Genomic DNA, 27,471 nt, shown 5'->3' on the forward strand with positions numbered 1-27,471 from the left:
CAGGCTGGTCTTGAACTCCTAGACTCAAGTGATCCTCCTACCTTAGCTTCCCAAAGCCTTGGGACTCAGGCGTGAGCCACTGCACCTGGCCTAAAGCAGGCATTCTTAACGTGGCTGCACATTAGAATCTTCTAGAGAGTATAAAAATATGAGTACCACGCGCTACCCCCAGAGATTCTGATTTTGTCTTGAATGGGGCCTGGGTCTTGGTGTTTTTTTAAAAGCTCCCCAGGTGATTCTAGTGTACAGAACAGGTTGAGAACTATGTGGTCTAGAAGATAAGGGGTCCCACCCCCTTAGCCTGGCAGTGTCCCCCACAATTGGGTCTTTAGTCTGTATCCCCAGTCTCATGTCCTACAGTCCTTCATGAACACACTCAGAATTCCAGCTCTTCTGAGCTACTTCACTATATTTGTACCCACTGTTCCTTCTACCCACAATTCCATCCTCTCTCTGACGTCTGACCATTTGGAAAACTCCTACCCATCCTTCAAGACCCAGCACAAATGCAACCTTTTTTCATGGGTCTCTCTTCCATAGCATCTGCTACATGGCAGGCACGTTGCTGGGTGCTGGACGTGATGACAATAGAAATGATCCCTGCTCTCAAAGAGCTCACAGTAGGGTGAGGGGGAGGGATGGAAACTCCTTAAGGTAGAAGTTCTCTAACTTGAGTATGCATCCAAATCACCTTGAGGGCTTGTTAAAACACAGATTCTGTGCCCAGCCCTAGGGCTTCTGAGCACACGTGGTCTGGGGCTGCCCTGAGAACTTGTATTTTCGAATTCCTAAGTGATGCTGCTGCTGCTGGTTCAGGGGCCACACTGAGAACCACTGCCTTAGCATGTGGTCAAGGGAGTGTTCTCTAGGGAGGTATCATATAAGCTGAACCTACAGTAATAGAAACAGGCATTCATAAGAAGAGCAGGGACCGTGGTATTCCAGGCAGAGGGAAAAGCGTCAAGGCCCCAGTGGGAATAGAAGAGGCCACGTGCCTGGTACCCATAACGCACTACAGGAGAACGATGCCTTCTGCAGCTTCTCCAGCAGAAGTGATGCTCTGTGTATGTCTCTGTTATAGACTGGAACCACCTTCCTCTCTAATTCTTTTTTTCTGATGCAGCCACTCAGCAGTGAGCCCCTCCAAGGCAGAGTGTGCATCACGGCCACCTTTGGGTGCCCAGAACCCACCCAAGACCTGACACAGTAGATGCTGAGGGATTCTAGTTGGGGTCTAATTGTAGTGTCCTGGCTTTTTCTCTAGGCTATAAGCCAAGGAGAAATCTGTTTGTTTCACAGCAGTGTTGTAAATGCTTCATCATCCTCCCTTGTCCTTAGATAGTTCCCATCCTTTATCTAAATCTAATTTTCTTCTCTCAAATTTCTGCTGCCTAGATAGATTTTTAGCACATTTGGTGAGAAAAAGAAAAATTCCTTGACGTCAAGGTAGCTCTGCCCCACCTACCTTCCCAAGCCCCAGGAGATAGGGAGAGGTGGGGTGGTGGGGGTGGGGTGGGGACAGCAGTTCAGAGGTCCTTCTGCTTGGCTTTGGGGAGGTGGATGTGGTCATAGTGGGAGTCAGCAGAATTGCTGTATTAGTCCATTTTCACACTGCTGATAAAGACATACCCAAGAGTGGGAAGAAAAGTTTAATTAGACTCACAGTCCCACATGGCTGGGGAAGCCTCAGAATCATGGTGGGAGGTGAAAGGCACTTCTTATGTGGTGGTGGCAAGAGAAAATGAGGAGGAAGCAAAAGCAGAAACCCCTGATAAACCCATCAGATCTCATGAAACGTATTCACTGTTATGAGAATAGCACGGGAAAGACTGGCCCCCAAGACCATTCCCACAACATGTGGGAATTCTGGGAGATACAATTCAAGTTGAGATTTGGATGGGGACACAACCAAACTATATCAATTGCCTTCCTCAAAAAACGCTAATAGTGGAAGGCTGTGTTTTCTGAGAACAGAACCTTAGCCAGCTCTTGGAGGTGGTCCACACTCAGGACAGGGGTGGGACAAGGCAGGCCTGGGGGAACCCTGGAGCTGCCACCTCAGGTGGTGGAAGGGCCTCTCCCCTCACATCCTGCCTTTCCAACATCTCTCTCCACACTGGAAAGGAGTCAGGGAAATAATCTGGGTCAGAGGACAAGAGCTTTAGCGCAGGTGCCCTGCGTGGCAGGAAAGGGTTATTGGTTTGCTTTTGCTTTTGAATTGACCTTTCTCTTCCTTCCTCGATAACAGGGTGTATCCACTCTTTCCTGAGGCTCACAGAGGGGTCTTTGGCAAATACAGATGATTCTTAATTTAACCATGGGTTGACTTCTAATTTTGAGAATTTATAGTGTTGTGAAAGTGATACACGTTCAGTATAAACCATATTTCAAGTACACATAAAACCATTCTGTTTTTCATTTTCAGGATAGCATTCAACTAATTACATAAGATATTCAACAGTTTATTAGAAAATAGGCTTTGTGTGCAATGATTTTGCCCATCTGTAGGCTAATGTGTTCTGAGCACGTTTAAGGTAGGGTAGGCTAAACTGTGATGTTCCATAGTTTGGGCTTACTAAATGCATTTTCAACTTAGGATATCTTCAACTTGTGATGGGTTTATTGGGATGTAGCCCCATAGTAAGTTGAGGAACATCTGCAGAGCCAAGAGACAGGTTTTTTCTGGTCTCATTAGCATCCTGAGCTTTGGGAAACAATAGTATAAGGATCTGTGGTTCTCAGACTTGAGTGAGTATCCGAATCCCCTGGAGGGCTTGTTAAAGCCCAGATTGCGGGGCCCACTCCCAGAGTGTGTGACTCAGCAGGTCTGGAGTGGGACTGGAGAGTCTGCATTTCTAACCAGTCCCCAGGTCATGCTCTTGCTGCTGGTCTGGGAGCACACTTTGACAACCCCTGCTTTAGCATCACACCCAGCTAGAGAGTGCTAATAACCTATCAGTCATTGCAGGACAAAGGGTTATTTGTCTTGTAGGTACTTGCATTTTCCTTAACCCTTCACCCTGAACAGAGAATCTGAACCCTCCTAGCCCCTTTCTCAACAGCTACATGGAGGGGCAAAGGCATGTGTTTCTAAGAGGCCAAGAGACAGAAGCCAATCTATGGGGAAGAACAAAGAAGTTAAGAGCCCAAGAAAATTACAGGGGTTGAGGAAGGCAGAATGGGGGAGTGGAAGTATCTACTTTTTGTTCTTTCTATTGCATAGTTCCAGAAATCATACAAGTATAATATTTAAAACACAATTGGTTTAGTATTTCTTAGCCCCAGGGGAGGTAGCTTTTTCCCAGAAGGTAGAGGTACCTGGAGCAAGCACCACATTCAGTGGGAGAGTAGAACCGTATAGGCGTCAAAGACCTGGGTTCTGGCCCCAGTGCTGGTCTGTGACCTTAGAGGATCCACTCAGCTGTTGTAGCCTGTTTCCCCAGCTGTATAAGGTGTAACAACAAGACTGACCTTGAAGGGGCACCGTGGAGGTTAAAAGAGCTGAAGTGGGTGACAGCATAAGCCACTGTTGGATGACAGTTCCAGTGTAGCCAACCTGAGCTTTCTTGGTTTCCACAGGAAGGACCAGTACCTCCTCTCGCCTGTGAACTGTTGGTATCTGGTTCTGCATCAGACCCGGCGGGAGAGCCGAGACCATGCCACCCTCAATGACATCTTCATGAACAATGTCATCGTCCGCCTCTCCCAGATCAGTGAGGATGTCATCAGACTCTTCAAAAAGGTAGGCAAGTGGGCTGCTCTACGTGTCCCAGGTCTTTGCCCCAAGCTGGCCCATGGTAACACTATACCAGCCAGGGGGGGATGTGGTTTGGAGACAAGGGACCAGGAGGGACAGGTGCATTGAAGGATGCAAGTGGCTGAGGGCTGGACTTGGGACCCCAGCCCATTTGAACCCTGGATGTGCCTTTTAAAGAGTGTGTGGTCTTAGCCACTTTAGCAACCACTGCCACAAAAATAAAAACCTTTGCATGGCTAGGTAAGTAGTACATGTTCATTGTAGAAAATTTTAAAAAATGGAGATGAGCACACACACAAAAATTAAAACCACCTGAAATGGCATTGTTTGGAGATAATCACTTTGATATCCTAGGAATTTCTCTATGTATACAAACGCAAATACGTTTTCTGAGAGTGCTTAAATTTGTATATTTTCTAGTGTACATATGCATTTTTTCCAAATCAGATCATAATGCATGTATGATTTTACTACCCGCTTATGTCACTTAACAAATTACATAACACTCTATTACATTTTCCCACATCAATAAGTATATTTCTATAACATTTTGAATGATTACATAGTATTTCATTATAGAGATGTACTCTAATTTATTTAATCTCTTATTGTTGAGCACTTAGTTTATTTCTGTTATTTTACTCTTATAAATAACACTGCCGTGAGCTTCTTTGTCACATTCGCTGTTACTTTCTTAGGATCAGTTTCTGCAGTGGGAATTTTAGAGTCGAAAGTATGCTCATTTTTAATGCTTTTGACAATGTACCTTATTGCCTTCAGAAAGGTTTTACCCATATAAACATCTAGAAGCTGAGTGTGGAAGGAGCACTGAGGTCTCTGTATCCCACGTTCCTTGCACAGTTCCTGGCATGTACAAGGTGCTGTGCAAATGTTTGTAGAACTAAACTCACTTTTGTGAATTTCAGTTTCCTTGTCTGTAAAATGAGTAAGTTATTTAGCCTCTGTGAAACTCATCCTCTTTGTCTATCCTGCAGGGTTAAGATCAGCTACTTCCCAGGAGGGTGAGGGTTAAACAAATGGTGTGCGGGGAGAGTGGCATTATTGCAAAGTGGTTTGGGATGTGGCCTCTGGGTCCAGAATTCTTAAATTCTTGGGTTCATAATCCTGGTTCCATCATTTATTAGCTGTGTATCTTTGGGCTTGTTACTTCAATGCTCTGTGCCTCAGTTTCCTCATTTGTGAAATGGGGATGGAGATAAATACCCATGGGCAGATGGAAGGATTAACAGGCTTGTTGTTCCTGTGTACAGCGTGGAGAGCATCACCTGGCACTTAGTAAGTGCTCATGAAAGCTGACTATTATTATGCGAATTTAAGAGACTATTATTACCAAAAGAATCTAGCTCATCTCTTCTTGCCAGGTGCCAGTTTCAGGGGTTTGGTGATCTGAGATTGCTAGAAGCACAAAGAAGGGGACAAGTTGATTGAAAATATAATCATCTCTCCATGGTCTGTGTTTGGATTGTCCACTTTGAGGATTACTTCTATAGCAAAATTGTAATCGCAGGCTAATTTTCTCCTGCCACACAATATGCTTCTGGTCTCCTTCTGGGGTCGTGTTTATGAAATGTGGGCTAAGTTTCATATTGCATAAGCAAACATAATTAGGAAGGTAAATACAGTGCAAAGAAAAAAATTACACAGTGCTTTGCAAAGCCAGACTGAAGTGATCCAGACGTCTGCAAGTTTGGACTGTTGGTCCCATTCCCAGCCCCTGCCTGCTGCTGCTGTCACATCTTTTTTCCTTGGTGGGAGTGACTCACAGAGAAAGGGTCATCGAGGCCTTTAGGAAATGAAGGGTCTTTTTCCTGAGCTGAGCCCTGGGACAAGTGAGATAAATCTTTTCAGTTCTCATTTAGGCTGACAGCAGCCTGACTTGTGATGGAGGTTAACAGGGTGGAAAATAATGAAAAAAATGTCTACAGCTGAGCTCCTGGCTGCCTTGTTACCAGGCCTGTGCCTGTGGAACAAAGGAAACAACCCAGCCCACAGGGGCTTTGGAGAGAGGCGCGGACTGAGCCTGGCTGGCTGACTTTGCACAGCACGGCCCCTTTGTGTTGCATCAGTTATACCTAATTTCGGAACGGAGGCCGGCACTCTTTACATAATAATAGTTCCCGCAGGCCTCAAAGCAACTGTGGAGGCTACTGTCTGGTCAGACTGAGGATTTTCACTCACCTCATTTTACAGGTGAGGAAGTAAAGCGTTGGGAGGCTGCAAGGAGAACCCAGACTTGGTTGCTTTGGGCCTCTTGTCATTACTAGCAGGAGGCAGAGTGGCTGGGCTTTTGGAGTTTGTCTCAGAACTGCCTATCACTGCACCCTGGGCAAGTCTCTCTGAGTCTCAGTTTTGTCATCTGGGAAATGGAGATGGTAATAATGCCAACTTCACAGGGGGCCGCTTTAATATGTAGAGGTGAGCCAAGTGTCCAGCCCAGGCCTGGTATCCAGTAGGTGCTTGTTAAATGGTAGCTTGCCAGTGATCCCTAAGAATAGAAACCACTCCTCATGTCTGAGCTGGGGTCCTAGGGCTCTACCAAGCCACAGTCTGGCAGTGAGGCTGCGGGAGATGGGAGCGGCTTGTAGGCCAGGTGTCTGTCCTGTGCCTATCTTCTGGCCTGGGCCTGGGCAGCTGCCCTGCCTGCCAGCTTCTGACTGATGCGGGAGGTGGTTTGACTTAATAGCTTACCTTTTCATGATTCTCCATTTCCCCTTTTGCAGTGAAGTCTGTTCTTATGACTAGAGGCAGCACTTCAAATTCCAGAAGCCCATGCACGTGGCGCTTGCTTTAAGTGTGAGATGTGGATCAGCCATAGCAAAATTAAACTGAATGAGATCCAAGAGGCCATCTTTAGTGATCAGGACTCTTGTGGTGGCAGACAGCAGAAATGCAGCTTGCCCCGCTTTAAGAGAAAAAGGGACCTTACTAGTTATAAGCCTGGCTTCCGGCATGGGTGGGCTTCAGGGGAACAAAGAATGTTACTAGAACTCTGTCTTTCTGCAACTCTTTCTGCAATTCTGCTCCAGTTTTCTCTGTTTCCCTTTTTTTGGGGGGAGGCTAGGGGCTCTTTTATAGTCAGCCCCATTCGCTGGCCATGTGATAACCAGAGGGCCCCTGGCATCTCCAGGCTTACATCCTCTCTGCTTCAAGTCCCATTTCCCAGAATGGGATTTTTTGGTCTGTGATTGGTCCAGCACGGGTCACGTGAGCACACCGGGGGCTGCATCTGTGGCTGGGGCGCTGCGGGGCGCTGCAGGGCTCTGCCTCACCAGGCCGGGAAACATACCCATCCCTGAAGCCAGATGCACACTCAGTTCCACCTGACCCATGGGACTGAGAATGGGTGAGGGGTGGTTCCCCAGGAAAAGTAGGGGTGCCTTTACAAGAAGAAGGGAGAAATAAAACAGGAGATGGCCACTGGACTCTCTTTTCCAGCCCTTTTATCATCCTCTACAGCAGCTGTACGCCTCTGCTAGATGTCCCTCAATAAAGAATGCTCCTTACCTCTCACGATAGCTCATTCCATGTGGGGACATCCGTGATCAATAGAAAATTCTCCTGAATGCCGAAATGGAATCTTGTAGTGTTTTCACTCACAGGTCCTGATCATCCCTAGAGGGCCAAACAGATCAAACCCACATGGAAACCTGTCAGTTGCTTGAAGGCAGAAATCATGACCATCCACTGGTCCTTCCTGCCTGTAGGCAGATGTCCCAGGTTCCTTCCATCGTCCTCCTGGAATTTGGCTTTGTGTTTCTGTCCCCATATCAGTCGCCCTCCCTGGGTCATACTTCAGGTCTCCTCTGACCTACAGAAGTTACTATTCAGAACCAGTCGGAATACTCTAGGAAGGTCTGAGCAGCTCAGGGCAGAGCAGGGCTGTCCAGACACTTTATTTGTCATAATAAGACCCATGAAGGTGTTTACCTCTTTGATGATTGTTTTACCACATGATTGACACAGTGAACTCTCAGTCAGCAAAAAGTCCCAGGTATTTTTGTACCAATTGTTTTTTAATCCAGCCTTTGACTTCTGCTTTTGTGTTTCTTCATATTTACCCTTCTAAAACTTCATTTTGTTAGATTCTGGTCAAATGGGATCAGTGTTCTTATTTCAGTGATTTTTCAAGCAGCAGGAGGGTAACTGCCAAGAAGTCCTAATTCCTCCTCTGTGGGAAAAGGCTGTTGTGTAACTTCTCCATGTCTTCCTCCTCGGTGTCACCTTCTGTGTGTCAATTCTTTGGCCTCTTGTTTGATTCTTCTCTGTCTTCTTAGTGAGAGGTGGAAAGTGGGGCAAAGAGTTGAGAATAAATTCACAGTGGAAGTGCCCCTGGAGTTGGGTGTTAACAGATGAATAAGAGCCTGCTGAATGGGGAAAGGAGGTTGGGAGTTGAGGGTCTGGAGAAAGGTAAGAACCAGTGGGTAGAGTTTATTGTGATGGAGGTCGAAGGGAAAAACTCAGAACAGAGGCTGAAAAATGGCAGTGCACAACTGAGTTTGGCTCTGACGTATAATCTTCTTGGCCCTTACTATGTTAAGAAAGATTAAGTTGACATTTAAACATTTAAAGATTTCTCTAAAATCACGATTTTGTGTTTCTCTTGCAAAATCAGAAGCTCTGACTATATCAGCCCCACATGGACTCACACTTGGCATCAGCTAGCGGTGGCTGAGTGGCTGCCAGCCCCGTCAGCCTAGGCACGCTGTCTCTGCCACTCCACTGACCCTGCTGGCGTATTTTACCTTACTTGGCTCCTTGATTTTGCCTCTCTGGCCCTTTGTGCATTTGAGTATTTGGCCTTGTCTTTAAACATTACCTAACTGCGGTTCTTAAAATCTAGCGTGCATCAGGATCACCTGGAGGCTTTATTAAATGCAGACTTCTGGGCCCCAGTCCCACAGTTTCTGATTCAGTAGGTTTAAGGTGGGGCCTGAGAACCTGCATTTCTAGCATATTCCCAGGTGATACTGATGCTTCTGGTCTGGGGACCATACATAAAGAACGATTCCTAGTCCAACCTCCTCGTTTCACAGATGAGGAAACTGAGGTTCATGTTTGGCAAATGCAGAGTCTGGCTCCAAACTCAGGTTTTCACCTCCAGCTCTAGGACTAAAGCCACTACCCCATGTGCTGCACCAGGTGGGAGGGTCAGTCCACATCCCACTTGCTCTCCTGCTCCCCACTAACCGTTTCTGAAACTGGGTATTGAAGCCCATTCCATTTCCAGCCTCATTCTGTTTTCTTCAGCTTCCTTAACAATAGCCATCCATTATTCTATGCTCTGATGCCTGCGGAATTTAATTACTTGCCCCGGCCGTGATGTGAATTTGATGGTTGGAAGCTGTGGTGTTGGGAGGAAGCGCTAATGAGGAAAGCCTCTTTGCAGAGAAGCGAGGCCATGTGGGGGGCTTGTGTTTGAAAGCAGCCATTCACTGTGTGGCAACAAGGACTTGGTCTTGAGTGAGTTTTCTCGTTCCCGCCTCGAAGATGTCCATCGCATTTCATAAATAAATCAGGGCTTTTTGTGTTCAATAATTGCCTTGCTTCGTAACCGAGATCAAAAGCACCCAGTGGCCTTGGATTCAAAGCCAAGTTTATTTTTTATGTTTTGGTTGCATGAGAGAGTAGAGTGAGGGTTTGCATGCTGGAGGGTCCAGCTATGAGGCCTGCATGGGGAAGGAGGAGGGAGAGAGCAGAGTGGGCACCCTGCCAAGGGATGAGGTGCCTTCAGCCAATCTCCACCGTCTCCCAGGGAGATGAAGTCGTGAACGGTCACTCTGCCAGTAGAGCCTGCTAAGCCGGTCATCATCAGGCACTCCCAACTCATTTAATAAACATATATTAGCACTAGCATGACAGTAGGTAAACAATAATTATAGATAACAAACAGTGAGCAAATGCCTGCAGTGTGCCAGGCTCTGGGCTAAGCATTCTATACACATTTAACTCTTCAAACCTAAGATGAAGATGCTGCTATTATCCCATTTGACAGATGAGGAAACCGATGCCAAGAAAGGTGAGGTTAGGGTTTGAATCCAGATGTGTCCAATCCCAGAGCCCATACTCAGTGGTAAAGGCAGGTGCCAAAGAAGATAGAGCCAGGTGCAGTGGCTCACACCTGTGATCCCAGCACTTCAGGAGGTTGAGGGGGAGGATCGCTTGAGCTCAGGTGTTTGAGACCAGCCTGGAAAACAGGGACACTCTGTCTCTACAAAAAGTAAATTATCCAGGCATGGTGGCATTTGCCTGTGGTCCCAGCTACTTGGGAGGTTGAGGCAGGAGGATCATTTGAGCCCAGGAAGTTGAAGCTGCTGTGAGCTGTGATCACTGCATTGCACTGGGTGACAGAGTGAGACTATGTCTCAAAAAAATTAATTAAAAAAAAGTAAAGTAGTCAGATAAATGACTCAGACACAATGCCCTCCTCTCCCTCAAGGAGCTTCCAGTGCAGTCTGAAATCAGAGACAGGTGTGAAGCGGTAACTCCTTCAGATACAGCAGAGAGGGATGGTTATCACCACAGAAGTTGGTTCAGAGGGAGAACTTCTAACCTGGGATGGGGAGTTTTGGGGAAGGTTAGAGGTGGGGGAAGCAGCATTTGAAGTGAGCCTCAAATAATTAGGATCTATCACCAGGACTCCCTGGGAAGCCAGCTCTGAGACTGTATTTCCGTGCAGGGGTGTATCAGGGAGGATGCTTGGGATTCCCTCCTGCAGAAAAAAAGGGAGGAAAGTAGGAGTTAGCAAACAGAGAAGTCAGACTGTGGTGCAGTCTTAAGGATGCTGGGGAGCTGGGATGGCCCTTCAGAGTTTTCCTGAGCTACAGCAAGGAGGCTGAGCCTTTAAACCCTCCTGTTGGGTAGTCATTGGATGTGGGCTCCCTCTAAAAGAGGTTGTGGGCTTGAGCAGATGATGCCTGTGCAGCCAAGGCAGTTCCAAAGCGGCTGACACCTGAGGGTGTCCATTGGCAGCACTTTCCTGCAGCTGGGGGAATACGTTCCCCAGGCCCGAAGGGGATCTGAGTGGTGCATCACAGCGTCCACAACAGATGTGCAGAGATTTTGGGAAAGTGGGAGACAGAATCCACACCAAAGCAGAGGCCAGAGGGAGGAAAGTCTGGGTCCTGGATCACGAAGAGGTGGGTAGTCTAGTGCAGTGGCCAAGGCTGGGGCCGGACTCTGATTTCATCTCTGTTTCCCACTTTCCTGCTGTGTGAGCTCCACCTGATCCCTTAAACTCTCTCAGTTTTGTCATTTTCAAAGTGGAGCTAATAATAGCCTCCATCAAAAGGTTGTTGTAAGGACTAAAAAATGATATAAAATGTCTACCTGGTACACAATAAACAATCTATAGATAATATTATAGCAATTAGGCCAGGCATGGTGGCTCACATCTGTAACCCCAGAGCTTTGGGAGGCCGAGGTGGGAGGATTACTTGAGGCCAGGAGCTTGAGACCAGCTTGGGCAGCATAGCAATACCACATCTCTACAGAAAAATTAAAAATTAGCCAGGTGTGGTGGTTCATGCCTGTAGTCCAAGCTACTTGCAAGGCTGAGGCTGGAGGATTGCTTAAGCCTGGGAGTTTGGGGCTGCGGTGCACCAAGATTGTACCACTGTACTGGAGTACAGTGTACTACCTGGACAATAGAGAGAGACCCTGTCACATATATATATATATGTATATATACAAAATAATGTAAAAAATATATAATATATAATTAGCTATTATATATTAGCTATTATTAGGATGATTATTTGGACTTTGAGAAGAAATTTAATGAGAACGAGATTGGAGATGGGATGAAGGAAGATTTTTTCAGGGCATACAGGTTAAACAAAGGATCAGAAATAAGAAAATATGCTCAGGAACCACTCACTGATTAGTTCTAAATGATGGTGGTCTTGTCTCTTCTTTTATGACCTCTAATTTCTTTTTCTTGCCTTATTTTCTTGGCTAGGACCTTCATCCAGTGCCGTGTGGAGGGAAGTGACACCCTTGACTCTTAAAAGGCATGCTTCTGATTTTTCATCATTTAAGACAAAAACTCTTAGCAAATTAGGAATAAATAGGAACTCCGCCTGATAAAAGGTATTATCAAAGCCAACAGCAAGTCACACTTGCTGCTGAAGAGAGTTCAGCAAGATGGCTGCTTAAAGATTAATATACAAAAGTTAATAATGCTTCTGTGTGCCAGCCACATCCAATTAGAAAATGTCATTGAAATGCATACATTAGAAAACAAGAATAATTGAAAATTGATGCCATTGAGGCTACAAATTAGCCGCATCCCAGAAGTTTTGATAAGTGATGCTGTCATTGTCATTCACGTATAAATATTTCATAATTTTCATTATAATTTCTTTGACTACGAATTATTCAGAATTAGGTTTGGGTTTTTAAAAAAATAATTTCAAAGGTTTTTTTTTAAAGCCTTCTTATTTTTAGTTTCTAAATTTATTGCATCATAATAAGAAAATTAAGACAATAAAGATTTATTTTTGTTTTTTGTGTTTTGTTTTGTTTGTTTGTTTGAGATGGGTTTCACTCTGTTGCCCAGGCTGGAGTGCAGTAGTGTGATCATAGCTCACTGCAGCCTCGAACTCCTGGGCTCAAGAATTCCTCTTGCCTTAGCCTCCTGAGTAGCTGGGACTACAGGAGTATGCCACCACACCCTGCGATTTTTTTTTTTTTTTTTTTTTAGTTTTTGTACAGACAGGGTCTCACTTTTTTGCCCAGGCTGGTTTTGAACTCCTGGCCTCAAGCAATCCTCCCATCTCAGCCTCCCAAAGTGCTGGAATTATAGGCATAAGCCACTGCACCTCGCAAGGTTATACATTTTTTGGTATTTGTTGGAGGATTGGCCTTATCAGATATGAAGGCTTCCTCTGGAGTAATAGTCAGACATTACTAGAGCAGGGTTAGACAAACTGATTAATTAGACAGAAGAGAGCCCAGAAGCAGAGCCCTCCATAAATGGAAACTTGGTAAACGACAGTGGTGCATTACAGATCAGAGGGAAAAGGATGACTACTTAGTAAATGGGGCTGATTCAACTGTTTGTCCTTTTCTTATTATTTGTAGGAGCTGATTTTATACATACATATACATACACTTTCCTCATATGGAAAAATATAAGGCCTTTACCTTAGTTTACAGAAATATATTCTGGAAAGCTTAAGGTGCTAAAGGTAAAAAGCAACACTTCAAGACTTTTGAAAGACAATGTAGATTACATTTAATATTTAAAGCCTTGGTCTAGGAAAAGGCTGCTTAAAGAAAACATTAGAAAGCACAAACCATAAAAGAAAATATTGATTAGTTTCATTATATAAAAATAAAAAAATCTTCCATACAACAATAAATAAATAGAAAATATGGCCAAGACAAGGAGAAGATATTTGGCATACACAGAATCAATAAAAGGTTAATACCCAGAATATAAAATCAGCTCTTACAAATTAATAAGAAAAGGAAAAACAACCCAGTAGAAACATAGGTAAGCGATAAAAATTGATAAGCCACGGAAAGTGAAATTTAGGCCGGATATGGTCTGGGATTACAGGTGCGGCTAACACCTGTAATCTCAGCACTTCAGGAGGCTGAGGTGGGAGGATTGCTTGAGGCCAGGAGTTGAAGACAAGCCTGGGCAATATAGGGAGACCCCGACTCTACAGATAGTAATTTTTTACAAATTAGCCAGGTATGGTGGTGTGTGCTTGTGGTCTCAGCTACTCAGGAGGCTGAGGTGGGAAGATCTCCTGATCCCAGGAAGTTGAGGCTGCAGTCAGCTATGATTACACTACTGCACTCCAGCCTGGGCAACCGAGAAAGACCCTGCCTAAAAAAAAATTAAAAAGTGAAACTTGGCCGGGCACGGTGGCTCACACTTGTAATCCCAGCACTTTGGGAGGCCGAGGCGGGTGGATCACGAGGTCAGGAGATCGAGACCACAGTGAAACCCCGTCTCTACTAAAAATACAAAAAAATTAGCCGGGCGTGGTGGCGGGCGCCTGTAGTCCCAGCTACTCGGAGAGGCTGAGGCAGGAGAATGGCGTGAACCCGGGAGGCGGAGCTTGCAGTGAGCCGAGATTGCGCCACTGCACTCCAGCCTGGGCGACAGAGCGAGACTCCGTCTCAAAAAAAAAGCAAAAGTGAAACTTAAATGGTCAGTGATATAAGAAAAGATGCTCATAATTACTGATAATCAGGAAAAGGTAAAATAAAACAAAATGAGATACAATCTGACTCCCAGTTGGTAGGTAAAACAATCCTAAGTGCTGGCAAGAATGTGGAGCCTCAGGACCCTCATGCATTCCCAGGAAACATGTAAATAAGTCCAGCTCCTTGAGAGAACAATCAGGCAGTATCTAGTAACAGTGCAGGAAGGGGTACGGACCTTTTGACCCAACAATTTTACTCCTAAATATAACCCAAAGATATTCTAGCATATCTGCACACACACAAAACTGTATGAGAATGTTTGCTGCAGTGGTGTTTCTAATAGAGAAACAGAGAAATAACCTAAATGTCCATCATTAGGGAAATGGTTAAATAGGTTGTGGGTAGTTGCACCATGGAATCTTATACAATAGTGGAGAGGAGCTAGATCTACAAGTATCAATGTGAATAAAACTTAATGTTGGGTGAAAAAAGTAAGGTACAGTATGATATTTTTATAAAACTTGGAACACAGATGAATAGTTTATATGGTTCATATGGTTAGACACCTGGCTGAAATAAAGCTATGCAAATGTAGAATGTGTAAGAATACGCAGCAATCTTAGAGTTGTAATTGAGGAAAGAGGGAGGAAGGAAGGAGACCAAGAACATTTCTAGTGTATCTGTAACATTTTGCTTCCTAAAAATAATTTTGAAGCAAAGATAGCAAAATTTTGTTACCTAATTTGAGTGGTGTGTTCCTGGGTGTTTGTTATTGTTCTCTGTCCTTTTCTACATGTTTTAGATGTTGGAAAATTGAAATTAAAGGTAAAAATAAGGAAAGTCAGGTTGGAGACAGGTCAAGGAAGCCTTTGGGTGTCAGAGTGAGAAGCTGGGATTTATTTTCTAGACATTAGAAATCCATTGAAGGTTCTTGAATGGGGGAGTGAAATGATCAGAGACAAGTTGAAGGATGATTAATATGATACGGTATGTTTAATGGCTTTGAAAAGAGATTTTGGATGGACAGTGCATATTATTATACATATACACTTGTATACATATTAGTGGTGAAAGATAATGGGGCCTGGATCAGGGAGATTGATACAGCAATGGGAAGGAAGGAAGGAAAGGAAAGATGGATGAATGGATGAGTTGGTTGATGGGTATATGGATGAATGGATGAGTGGGTTGATGGGTATATGGATGGATGAATGAATGGATGGATGAGTGGATGAGTGGGTTGATGGGTAGATGGATGGATGAAAGAAAGGATGGATGAATGCATGGGTAGGTTGATGGATAGATGGGTGGATGGATAAATGGATGGGTGGGTGAGTATATGGGTGGATGGGCAAATGGGTGGAGAGGTGGATAGATGGGTGAATACATAGGTAGAGACATTTTTGAAATGCCAGTGCATTCCTCATTTACATCCTGTCCACAAATAATTCAAGTGAAACAGAAGATCAGGTTATAAAATGACAAGTAGGTTAAAGTGATGTCTCAAGTCAGTGATTCAGCAGTAATAAGTGATCAATAATGCTTTGAAACCAACAAATAAGCCTAACAACATCCATAGTCATCTTGAAGATAATGTAGAGAGGGAGAAAGCAGCTCAAAACTGAGCAGCTTCAGGTTTTCATAGATATTGGCTTTTCAGGAAGACATCCCTGTCACTTCCCATGACATGCACGCAGGCTCTCATCTTACCCTCAACCATAGCTCCTGATCTGTGAGTGACTCTTGGAGAGATATATATAGATATAGATATAGATATATATAGTATGTAAAACATCGACATCAGGGACACAATCAAGAAAGATTACTCCTGAGTATGTGAGTACGTTCTGGGCCCACAGAGATTCAGCCCAACTTTCCGCACCATCCCCATCTACCTCGGCTTGGAAGCCAGGGTGGGGCAGGATTGAGTAACAGATGACAGGAGACTCTGCAAAATGGCATGGGGCACTGTATGTTATCTGACATTTATGATGATCTAAAGCAGAGCCTTGTAAATATCAATATGCTTTCTATACTAAGGCAGAAGAGTATTCACGTTTTAGAATTATTTTTAGATGTTTAGGGAAAGAAGACCTTAAAGGTGCTTAGAGTGCTAACTTTCCCAGTGGAGGCAACTCTGCTGAGAATATCACATTCACTAGCTCTATGGCCTTGGGGAAATTACTCACCTTCCTGAGCCTCTGTGTTTTAATCTTCAAAATAGGTTCAACAATAGTGCCTCGCATAAAGGGCTGATCTTAGGCTTACATGAGGTATTGTCTCATAAAGCAGTTAGCATTGTGCCTGGCACATGCTAAGAGATCAAGAAACAATAACTACTATTGTTATTATCCACAATGGTATGTATTATAAGCACATAGTATTATTAGTAGTAATTATACTAAGAATTATTATTAATAAGTATTACCATTATTAATAATATTTAGTATTACCAGTAGAGATCCAGAAACTACTACCCTGACCATGTCAGGTCACTTTTCATAACCATTCCAAGGTATCTTTGGACTTCCTCAGGCTTGTTATGTAAAGCAGTTCTGAAAGTGAAGCTTTCAGCATAAACAGGGTCCCAAAGCAAGACTGGGAGTAATTGCAGGGAAAGGAAATGATGGCCACGGTGCTAGACTCACTGCCTCTGTGCATGCCTGGGCTCCCGGGTGTGCATGAGTGGGGCTCACCACTGCCAAGAACGTCCAAGTGGTTCCAGGGCCTTCCTGCTTCTTTACAGTCTGATATACTAGCCCTGGCAACAGTAGGAAGAGCTAAGGACTTGAATCTGCATTCTTGAAAAATGAGTAGATGACAACATTTGGAGTTCAGCAACAGGAGGCATAAATTAGTGTGGGAAGGGAAGGAGAATAGGGAGGAGTCCAGGAGCAGGGAAAGGAAGAAAATGGGAGGCAGGGGGAAGAGTAACAAGGATCAGGATAGAGGGTAGGCAGGAACCCAGCTAAGGAGAATGTTTGAAAGCAGAGGCTGGCACCGGGTTGGAGAGCCGATCTAGCCCGGTTATTGGCAACCAAAGTCCTGGCTAGGAATGGGAGTGAGCCGTTAGCTGTTGGAGCTGCTGTGTTCAGGGGTACGCGGACCTTCCAGCACAGGCTGGAGAAGCCTGATCCTCTGAGACATGCCTTTTAAGCCTTTGTTTTGGAAATAAAAACACAATCACTTTGGGAGATGGCCTGTGCTTACATACATCATGTATTTAAATAGGGAACATCTGTGGGTCTCAGGTTTTGTGATTTGATGAGAAAACAAGCCAGAGTGTGGAGAAGCAGTGGGTAGGATCTGTCGGCATTTAGGACTAAAAGAGACAAAGGATTTTGTTGTTGTTGTTGTTGTTGTTGAGTTGTATTTGTTTCCTGTTGTTGTTTTTGAATCCCAGAATTAGGAAAATCATGAAATGTCCCTAGGAGTAACCCAACATGAGAACATCTACTCAAGCAAAGAGTGAGAAAAGAGAGACAAGGGGCTGGCTGGCTGAAGTAGGGTTTGATGAGACAGGAGAAGAGAGGCCTAGCACGGATAACTGAGAGTTAACAAAGGCCACCTGTCTTACTCCTGCATTACAATTTTCTAAAAGATTGTTTAGGATGGTCTCATTGGGAGAAATGAAAGGGGATTTGTGTGTGTGTATGTGTGTGTGTGAGGTCTTGTTCTTAAAACTCAACATCTTAAGATGGTATTTTTTTCTTAGACATAGAGAGTGACATTAGCTCTGGAAGTGACCCATCTTTGAGTTACTTTGAGGGAGATAGACACACACCCTTTAAAAACAGAGCTTTTCAGGCCGGGCGTGGTGGCTCATGCCTATAATCCCAGCACTTTGGGAGGCCAAGGCGGGTGGATCACCTGAGCTCAGGAGTTCAAGACCAGCCTGGTCAACATGGTGAAAACCTGTCTCTACTAAAAATACAAAAATTAGCTGGGTGTGGTGGTGCATGCCGGTAATCCCAGCTACTTGGGAGGCTGAGGCAGGAGAATCCCTTGAACCCGAGAGATGGAGGTTGCAGTGAGCTGAGATTGCACCACTGCACTCCAGCCTGGGTGACAAAGCAAGACACCATCTCAAAACAACAACAAAAGAAATAGAGCTTTTTGAATGTAACTCGTAAAGTCTTAGGACCTACTGTGAGGTTTTTGAGAGTTTTCCCTAAAAAGCATGATGATCCCTGCACTGAAAACAAAATCGAATCATACAGGGCAAGATTTTCATGGCAAAGGAATTGATTTAATTCAGAGCTGTGTATGTCAAGAACTTTGTCAGCTGATTTCATCTTGACATGAATTAATGTTTGCTTGATTTTTTTTTTTTTTTTTTGCAAAGAAATAAGGGTCAGAGGTGACCATCCTTTACTCCTCTCTAGTTTCCTACTGCTCCTGCACAATGCTGAGCTCATCCACAGGCATTTACAGAGCTCCTTTTGTATGCAGGCCTTCGTAATTGGCAATTGTGGGAAACTCTAAAGCCAGGGATCTGGTCTTTAGGGAGCGTGTGCTCTAATTGTTGGGACATTAGTCCTTTTGCAGGAACTCTTTGAAAGCTGATGCTTGGTGGAGAGTTTTCAGAAGGCCGTCTTATTCAGTGGTCATTTTGGTGTCTACAGACTGACATAAGCATGGATTATGTTAGTATTCTTTCAACTAAGCCAAAAATGAAAATGTATGGGATCCTGTAAACTGATGAAGTCCAGAGGTGAATCTTGTTTAGGTACCACTAGATCTAGGGACTGAAAGGCTCTGGCTGTCTGCCATAGTGGGCCTGATGCTGCAGGCAGTGCAAGACTCGTGATGACCCCTTTAGCAACCCCAGAGGAGAGATGATCTGAGAGTGTGGTTATGAGAAAGCTCTCAGAGAAGATTCTTCATTGGCTTAGCCTGGAACATGTGTTTGTCTCTGATCTGATCACTGAAGGCAAGGAGCTGGAGCCTGTTCATACCCTGCCCCTGCCTGATGATCTTGTGTGGCCAGGCAAACAGGAGCCTGTTCCACCTATATCTCATCTTCTGTTAGTAGAAGGAGGAAGGGAGAAGCAAGACATGGCCATCATGGCTGGTTTATTCCTAGCAAAGCAGGTGGGCAAAAGAGGATGAGATCTGCTTGTAAGTTGGGGCAAGGCCTAGAGATGCAGATTTCGGCACAGGTGATAAGAAAGTGCATTGGACAGGTAGGTGGTGTCTGGAGGGCAGGGCCTCCTTTGTACTTTCCTTGTGGTCTGGACTCATCTCCATTACAGCATTGTGATGACTTTTTTTCACTGTGTGTCTGCATCTTGAACTAGGTCCTAAGGAAGCAGATTATAGTAAGTTGCTATGAGTGCCAACTTTGGAGTCAGACCAATCAAAAAGTTGTATCTTGGCTCTGCCACTTCCTAGCTGTGCAACCTTGGGGAAGTTGCTCAGCCCTTCTGAGCCTCCAGCCCCCCAACCCCACTTATCTGTCAAGTGGGAATAATTATAGCAGTTCCTGTAAATATTTAAATTAGATAATGCATGGGAGTGACTTTGGATAGTATTCAACAAATGGGGACAGGCGCCGTGGCTCATACCTGTAATCCCAGCACTTTGGGAGGCTTGAGAGCAGGGACCGTGTCTCATTCAGCTTTGTGTCGTCAGTGCCTAGTTTAGGTTTTTATATACTGGGTAGTCAATAAACACCCGTGTAAATGGAATCAAAGCTAGTGAAACATGGACCACAGAGGGATAAGAGGCCACCCTTTTCCTGAGAGACCCCACCAGTGTCTGGTCATAAACTAAAATACCTCTGTGGGCTGTGTGGGACATGGCTGGGTGGAGGGAGAAGCTGGGCACTGTGGTCACCTGGACCAGCAGTAGCACAAGCCCAGACCGAAGGGGCCACCATACTTGAAACAGGGGCTCGACATTGCTGGATCTTCTAAAATTACCAGAGATGCTGAAAATCAGGACTTGTGCAGGAAATTTCCTGAGTTTTCAACACTGGGAAAGCATCCAGATGTTCTGAAAGCACTGAATGGCCAAACAAAACACGTCTGCAGGCCAGAGAAGCTGCCACTTGGAAGCCTTGATCTAAGGCACGATTTCTCAATCAGGCAGGAGACGGGGAGTTTTATCCCCCAGGGAACATTTGGCAATGTCTGGAGGTAATTTTGGTCGTCACACTGGGGGTTGGGGGTAGGGAATGCTACTGGCATCTCACGGGTGGAGGCCAGGGATGCTCCTAAACATCCTCCCATACACAGGACAGAGAATGCCTGGCCCTAAGGGAGCTGAACTGGCTTTAGCTACAGGCAAAGAGGCAAAGGAACCAGGCAGGGCTGGGGTTCCCTGCACTCATGGTGGCTGGCCCTTGAGGTTGGTCAGCCTCATTTTACTGGCTTATTTGAGCGTGAAAGACAGGGCTGTGCTCCGTCAATCTGGAGAAGTCACAGCTGCCATGGCTGAGCCCTCCTTGGCCCCATGTCACCGTTTTCTACTGTCCACACACTCCCTGTGCATGAAGGAAGCATCCTGCCACCCTGATCCCTGCAGGCATGAAAGTAATGTGAAAAATGTGGGCAGTGAGAGGGAATACATTATCACTTAGGTTCCTAAGGGCTGGGTGTGGTGTCTGCTGGAGATCACAGGGTTTGGGCTTCCTGTTCCTGGTGAAAAGTTTGGTTTGAGTTCCTCATTCAGTAGTTTCTGGAACCATAGTTGAGAATATTTCCCTTCCCAACGAACCCTAGCCAAAAATAGAAAGAATGCCTTTGAGTCCTGTGCAACTGAGTATTTGCTGAGCATTTATTCTGTGGCCGGCCCAGGGCTTGATGCTGGGGAGTTGGTGAGCAGAGAGGCCTGGGCAGGTTCCCTCTGGCGGCTTACAGTCCAGGGGAAGAGATACAAGAACCCGATCTCCAGCTCCTCCCATTCATCCCACCCTCCATTCACTGGTATCTTCACCTTCTTGAAGCATAGCCCTGGTCATCTTAAATTTCTGCTCAACAACCCTCAGTGGCTCCCAGTCCTGCTCTGAAGGAAGCCTGTACTCTATCCGCCTCTGTGATCTGACCCAACCTCTGTCTCAGGCTTATCTCCTGCTCACCTGTTGCTGAGCTTCTTTCTTCATGAACCAGTCTTTTCACCATCCCCAGTCTCCATGCCTCCTGCCTAGAAGGCTGTCTCTAGCCATTTGTGCAAGCTAAGAAGGCCCTGGAAGTATCCCCTCAATCCTCTTCATCACTTTATCTCATATCACATCATCCTTTACTCTTGTATGGCCCTTTCCGCCTCCTGCCTTAGAATTGTGTTCCTGACTCTACCCCAGCAAACTGGGAGATTCTTAAGGGAACGGTTACTAAAAAAATTCGATTTTATATTCCCTTCTCTGGGCAACTTCCTAGCCTTGTCCATAATATACATATATGTATATTATGTATACATATGTAATATACATATATGTATATGTATATTATATGTATACGTAATACATATATACATATAAAAACATTATATGTATATGTGTAGATGTGTGTATATATGTATATATATGTAATGTACACATACATATAATATGTATTTCATATATGTATATGTATATGTGGGTGTATATGTGTGTATATTTATGTACACACATATATACATAAATATACACACATATACACCCACATATATACACACACACGTATATATGGGTTTTTTTTTTGAAACAGAGTCTCATTCTGTCACCCAGGCTGGAATACAGTGGCATGATCTCAGCTCACTGCAACCCCTACCTACCAGGCTTAAACAATCTTCCCACCTCAGCCTCCCTAGTAACGGACTACAGGTGTGTGCCACCACATTTGGCTAATTTTTTGTATGTTTTGTAGAGACAGGGTTTCACCATGTTGCCCAGGCTGGTCTCGAATCCTGGGCTCAGGTCATCTGCCTGCCTCAGTCTCTCAAAGTGCTGGGATTACAAGTGTGAGCCACCATGCCTGGCCAAGCAAACATATTTAATGAGCTTGTACTATGTGGCAGACTCTGTTGCATTGCAGAAATGCAGGAATAGGGGAATAAGATATTGCAGATTGGGTCCCCTAGGAAGCAGACCCTGGGATATCTGAATTTAGCTTCTAGGAGAATGATGAAGGAGTGTTCTCTGGATCAGCCACTTGGGAAGGCAGGTGAGGCAGCAGGGTGAGGTCGAGCTGTGATGCAGGCTGCCTTACTAGAAGTCCTAGCCAGCCTGGTGGGGAGCTTTTTTAAAACTTTTATTTTCAGCTCAGAGGTACATGTACAGGATGTACAGGTTTGTTACATAGGTAAACGTGTGTCATCAGAGTTTGTTATACCAATTATTTTATCATCTAGGTTTTTAGCCTAGTATGCATTAGTTATATTTCCTGATCCTCTCCCTCCTCCTACCATCCATCCTCCGATAGGCCCCAGTGTGTGTTGTTCCCTTCTATGTATCAATGTGTTCTCATTATTTAGCTCCCACTTATAAGTAAGAATATGTGGTATTTGGTTTTCTGTTACTGTGTTAGTTTGCTAAGGATAATGGCTTCCAGCTTCATCCATATCTGGAAAGGACATGATCTCATTCTTTTTTATGGCTGCATAGTGTTCCATGGTATATATGTACCATATTTTCTTTTTCTAATCTATCATTGATCAGTATTTGGGTTGATTCCAAGTCTTTGCTATTGTGAATAGCAAAGATGCAATGAACATACACATGCATGTGTCTTTATAATAGAACAATTTATATTCCTGTGGATATATACCCAGTAATGGGATTGCTGGGTCAAATGGTATTTCTCACTTTAGGTCTTTGAGGAATTGCTGCACTGTCTTCCACAATGGTTGAACTAATTTACACTCCCACCAACAGTGTAGAAGCAGGGAGTTCTGAAGATGGAATGACTCCTCAGAGCTGTCTGAGTTGAGACAGGAAGAGGCTGACCTCTCTGCCCCACAATGATCAGTCTTTGGGTAAGGGCCACACTGAGAAGGAGGTGTATACTGGTGTCATTTTGTCCTCTGAGGCCATCCCTGTAGGGTGCTCTCAGCTGATGGCTGTCTGCTTGAGCATTCATTGCCAGAGAGAAAGTCTCTTTGCCCTTATGGGGCTGACATTGAAGCAAGGGAAATAAATGATAAATGAATGAACAAATAAACAAGATCATTTACAAGTGCACAGAAGACATAACAAGGTGCTCATTTTGCAGTCAGGAAAGCTAAGATGCCAATAGGTTGAATGACTGAAAACCCTGCCTCCAAACCAGGTCTCTGTGGCCCCCAAAGTCATCCCCTCTGCTGCCCAACAGGCCTGTGCTAGTCGTGTAGAGTTAGCTTGGCTCAAAATTCAAGCTAAGGAACTGGGGCTTGATTCTGTAGACAATGAGGAGGCTTTGGAGGAATAGGATAAGTCCATTTCCAGGAAATTTCACTGGCACAGGCCTGCAGAATGGACTGTAAACTCAAAGAGACAAGAACTAAGGATTTTGGTAAGAGGTGCCTCTTAACGAAGTGATCTGGGTCTACAGTGATGATGTGCCTGCTACGGGAACTGGTAGTGGAAAATAGGACTGAATCCCTTAGGATGCTTTTGGCTGCAAGTAACAGAAAACCCCAGCTGAAAGTGACTTGATCAATAAAGCTACAGAAGTGGAAGTTCACTGGGTTTTCAGTCCAATCAATTGTCCAGAAGGTCATTAATCCTAAGTCTGCTTCCTCTTTTGGTTCTAAGATGCCTGCTGGTAGCAACTGGGCTACATGCATTTCTTTCTTTTTTCTTTTTTTTTTTTGCCAGCACTCAGTAGAAAAGCTAAAACTTTCTATTTGACCATAGAAGTCTTTCTCTTCCATCCAGTTAAGTCACATACTCACCTCCGGACTAATAACACATACCAGAATCCACCATCTTGAGTTGGGATGGCCTCCAGCTTCCCTTGAAGAACTCTCCTGGAGGAATGAATTCCTGGGCAAATTCATGGCTCTTAGGAAGTAGGAAGGGCAAGAATGGATACTGGGAGGTGGGGGAGGCCAGCTTGCCTGCTACTCAGAACAAATAATTGGGCAGTTTGCAGACAGGACCCAGTAACAGATTGGATTGAGAAAGAGGGATTAAACAAAGTATCAAATAGAACTCCTAGGTATCCAGTTGACAAGCCCAGGAAGATACTATCGCATTGACCAAAATTGAAGGGATGGGAGAACAGTTCACCTTTGGATAATTTGAGTTTGGGGGGATGAGGGGACGTCTAGACCATACTGTTTTGCAGCAGCTAAGGATACAGGTCTTTGAGCTTGGGCTGAAGGTCTCCTGGGCAGGACAGAGCCCAGGAGAGAGGCCTGGGAGATGATGACATGGCTTCTGGTCACCAAGAAGTGGGAGCTGAAGTCAGGAGCATGTGAGGGAGCCAGCTGCAGCAGGGACCAAGAAGGGAAGGCTGGAGAGAATTCTGAAGACAGGACTCTTCCCAGCAGAACTGCCTCTAGGATGGGGTCCCTGCCCATATGCACAGTGACAGCACACAAGGATGTTCACTGCATCAGTGTTTGAGATAATAAGATACTGGAGGCAATGTAAATATCCATCCTTAAGGAGCTGGCTAAATTAATTTTGATGTCTCTGGTATATGGAATCCCAAGCAGCTGTGCAAAAAAGAGGATATAAAAGTTACATGAGGGAAAAATCTCTCAGAGGTATCATTAAGTGAAAAGATGCAAAGGTGTGTATGATATGCTCCCATTTGTGTTAAGAGAGAACATATGATATGCAAATGTATGCTTGTTTATTCATAGATTATTTCTGGAAAGTATCGGAAGAAATTTTTTGTAGCAGTTGCCTCTGGACAAGGAGGAACCTTGGGAGACTTATTCTTTCCATTTTAGCTGCTGGCTGTTAGAATTTCTTTAACCATGTGCCTTTATTACCTATGTAAAAAGATCATAAAAATAAACACATAAGAAATAGGGTCTTGGGTATCAAAGGTGTTGGGGAGTTTGAGGACCAAGAGGAGGCCACTGGAGAGTGCCAGAGAATCTGGAGTCAGCAGTGATGGGGAAACATCAGGGGGAGGGGCCACAGGGGAAACTGAGGCACTGATTGTTCACTTGAGAGAATAATGAAGAATAGGAAATGGGGATAGCTAATTGGGTTCATAGAGCACCAGTACATAAATCACAGGACACTGTTGAAGGTCCCCAGTGAGCTCTGCACAGAAGGTTCTGCACACCCTCTCGAAGCTGGAGGGAGGTCTAAACAGGTCTCTGGAATTGCCTCCGAGGTTTCTGCTGTCTATTAAGGGGTCTGGTACAAGCAGAGACCATCTTCAGAGGGGTGATTCTTAGCAAGCCAGGCCCGGAAGCTGAGAGAAAGGGCTGTGGGGGATGAGGAGAAGGAGCGTGAGAAGGCATCATTCTGATACTAAGCCTTCATGAGCTACCACTGGGTTCAGAGGCTTCTCACCTCTGCAAGGGTGGGAGGAAGGCTGGTCTTTGCCCATTAGCAGCTGGTCCAGCTATGAGGCTGAAGGAGCTGGGAGGAAGAGCAGGAGGCTGCAGCTGCTCAAGGAGCCAAGATCATGGCTTCCATTTTTGATACAGAAACTCAACATGATGGTCTTGACAAACAGGGAGAATGTCTTGGTCCTTTTAGGTGTCTATAACAAAATACCACAGACTGGGTGACTTATAAACAGCAGAAATGTGTTTCTCACAGTTCTAGAGGCTGGGAAGTCTAAGAGCAAGACATTGACAGATTTGATGTCTGGTGAGAGCTTGCTTCCTGGTTCATAGAAGGCAACCTCTTGCTGTGTCTTCACATGGTGGAAGGGGCAAGGTAGCTCTCTTGGGTCTCTTTAAGGGCATTGTATTAGTCTGTTCTTACATTGCTGTAAAGGAATACCTGAGGCTGGGTAGTTTGTACAGAAAAGAGGTTTAATTGGCTCACAGTTCTGCAGGCTGTACAGGAAGCATAGCGCAGGCATCTGCTCCTGGTGAGATCTCAGGAAGCTTCCAATCATGTTAGAAGGTGAGGGTGGAGCAGGCATTTCACATGGCAGGAGTGGGAGCAACAGAGAGAGAGTCGGAGGTGCAGGTGCCACACACTTCAGAATACATCAAGGGGATGGCACTGAGCCGTTCGCCCCCATGATCCAAACATCTCCCACCAGGCTCTGCCTCCAATGCTGGGAATTCCATTTCAACATGAGATTTGGCAGGAACAGAGGTTCAAACCATATCAGGCACTAATCCCATTCCCGAGGGCTCCACCCTTATGACCTAATCACCTCCCAAAGATGTCACTTCCTAATACCATCACATTGGGGGTTCGGATTTCAAAATAGGAATTTTGAGGGAGACACAAACATTCAGATTATAGCAGAGAATATTTACCAAAATCATAATCACAATCATAAATAAAATAACAAAGAATTCTAGACTCTTCAAGCTGCATGGAACCTGAGATAATTTTCTCATTGTTTTCTGAATTGTGTCCTTAAATATCATGAAAGCCACTTCGTGGAAACAGGACTGTGGCCAATGAAACTACACACTACACTTCCTTCTTAGAAAGTCTTCATGCATGGAAGGGCATTAAAGGCACTGAGAAGTCCTGCATTAAGAAAACTTGTCTACCTTTGTTCAACTAGCTTTTTCCCAAATGTATGTAGTCTTAGAAGCCCCTGCTCCCCCTTTTTAGCATAGCGTCTAGCGGTGATCTTCAGACCATGCTTTGGAAAGTATTGTTTTGGTTTAAGCTTTTTATTTGATAGGTGAGGTAGCTAAGGCTCAAAGGGGGAAGTGATTCTCCAAGGCCACACAGCCAGTTGGTAAAACAGTGGAAATAAGAAGCTAGATCTTTTGCCTTTTGCCCCAGAGGCCTTTCTGCCAACCTGTACTGCTCCTGTCCCTCATTGGAAGAGACACCTTGACAGTGTGGACCTGCCACTGTGTCAGGATCCAGGCAGTGGTAAGATGAGATTAGGCAGACCCAGGGGACCAGCACTGGGGAGGGCTGAGCTGAGATTTGGAGTCAAACTAAGGTTAGGGCATCTGTTGTAACCAGTCCTTGAAAGCTAGGAAGGCTATGTCCAAGTGGGTGCCAGCTGCTGATTCTCAGTCAAGGAAGACAAGCCTTCAGGAAACATCTTCTGGAGCAGTGGTCCCCAACCTTTTTTGCACCAGGGACCAGTTTTGTAGAAGAATTTTTCCATGGACCAGGGTGGGGCGATGGTTTCGGGATGATTGAAGCACATTATATTTATTGTGTATTTCATTTCTATATTATTGCATTGTAATATATAATGAAATAATTATGCAACTCACTGTAATGTAGAATCAGTTTGAGCCCTGAGCCCTGAGCTTGTTTTCCTGCAACTACACGGTTTCATCTGGGGGTGATGGGAGACAGTGACAGATCATCCTGCGTTAGATTTTCATAAGGAGCGTGCAACCCAGATCCCCCACATGTGCAGTTCACACCAGGGTTTGAGGACCTATGAGAATCTAATGCCACCACTGATCTGACAGGAGCTCAGATGGTAATGCCCGCTCACCCA

At 44.9% G+C, this 27,471-nt stretch overlaps 1 protein-coding gene across 5 annotated transcripts in view; it reads left to right on the plus strand.

The window, feature by feature from the left end:
* The window catches only part of SRGAP3 (SLIT-ROBO Rho GTPase activating protein 3), a 270,693-nt gene that overhangs the window by 142,834 nt on the left and 100,388 nt on the right, over positions 1-27,471 (plus strand). For all 5 annotated transcript variants that reach the window (XM_063630456.1, XM_055259348.2, XM_063630458.1 and 2 more), the window contains exon 3: positions 3,580-3,742. In XM_063630456.1, the coding sequence (XP_063486526.1) occupies positions 3,580-3,742 (163 nt within the window). The remainder of the gene's footprint in view (positions 1-3,579; positions 3,743-27,471) is intronic.

The sequence above is a fragment of the Symphalangus syndactylus genome, chromosome 21, assembly GCF_028878055.3.
Source record: "Symphalangus syndactylus isolate Jambi chromosome 21, NHGRI_mSymSyn1-v2.1_pri, whole genome shotgun sequence".
Lineage (NCBI taxonomy): Eukaryota > Metazoa > Chordata > Mammalia > Primates > Hylobatidae > Symphalangus > Symphalangus syndactylus.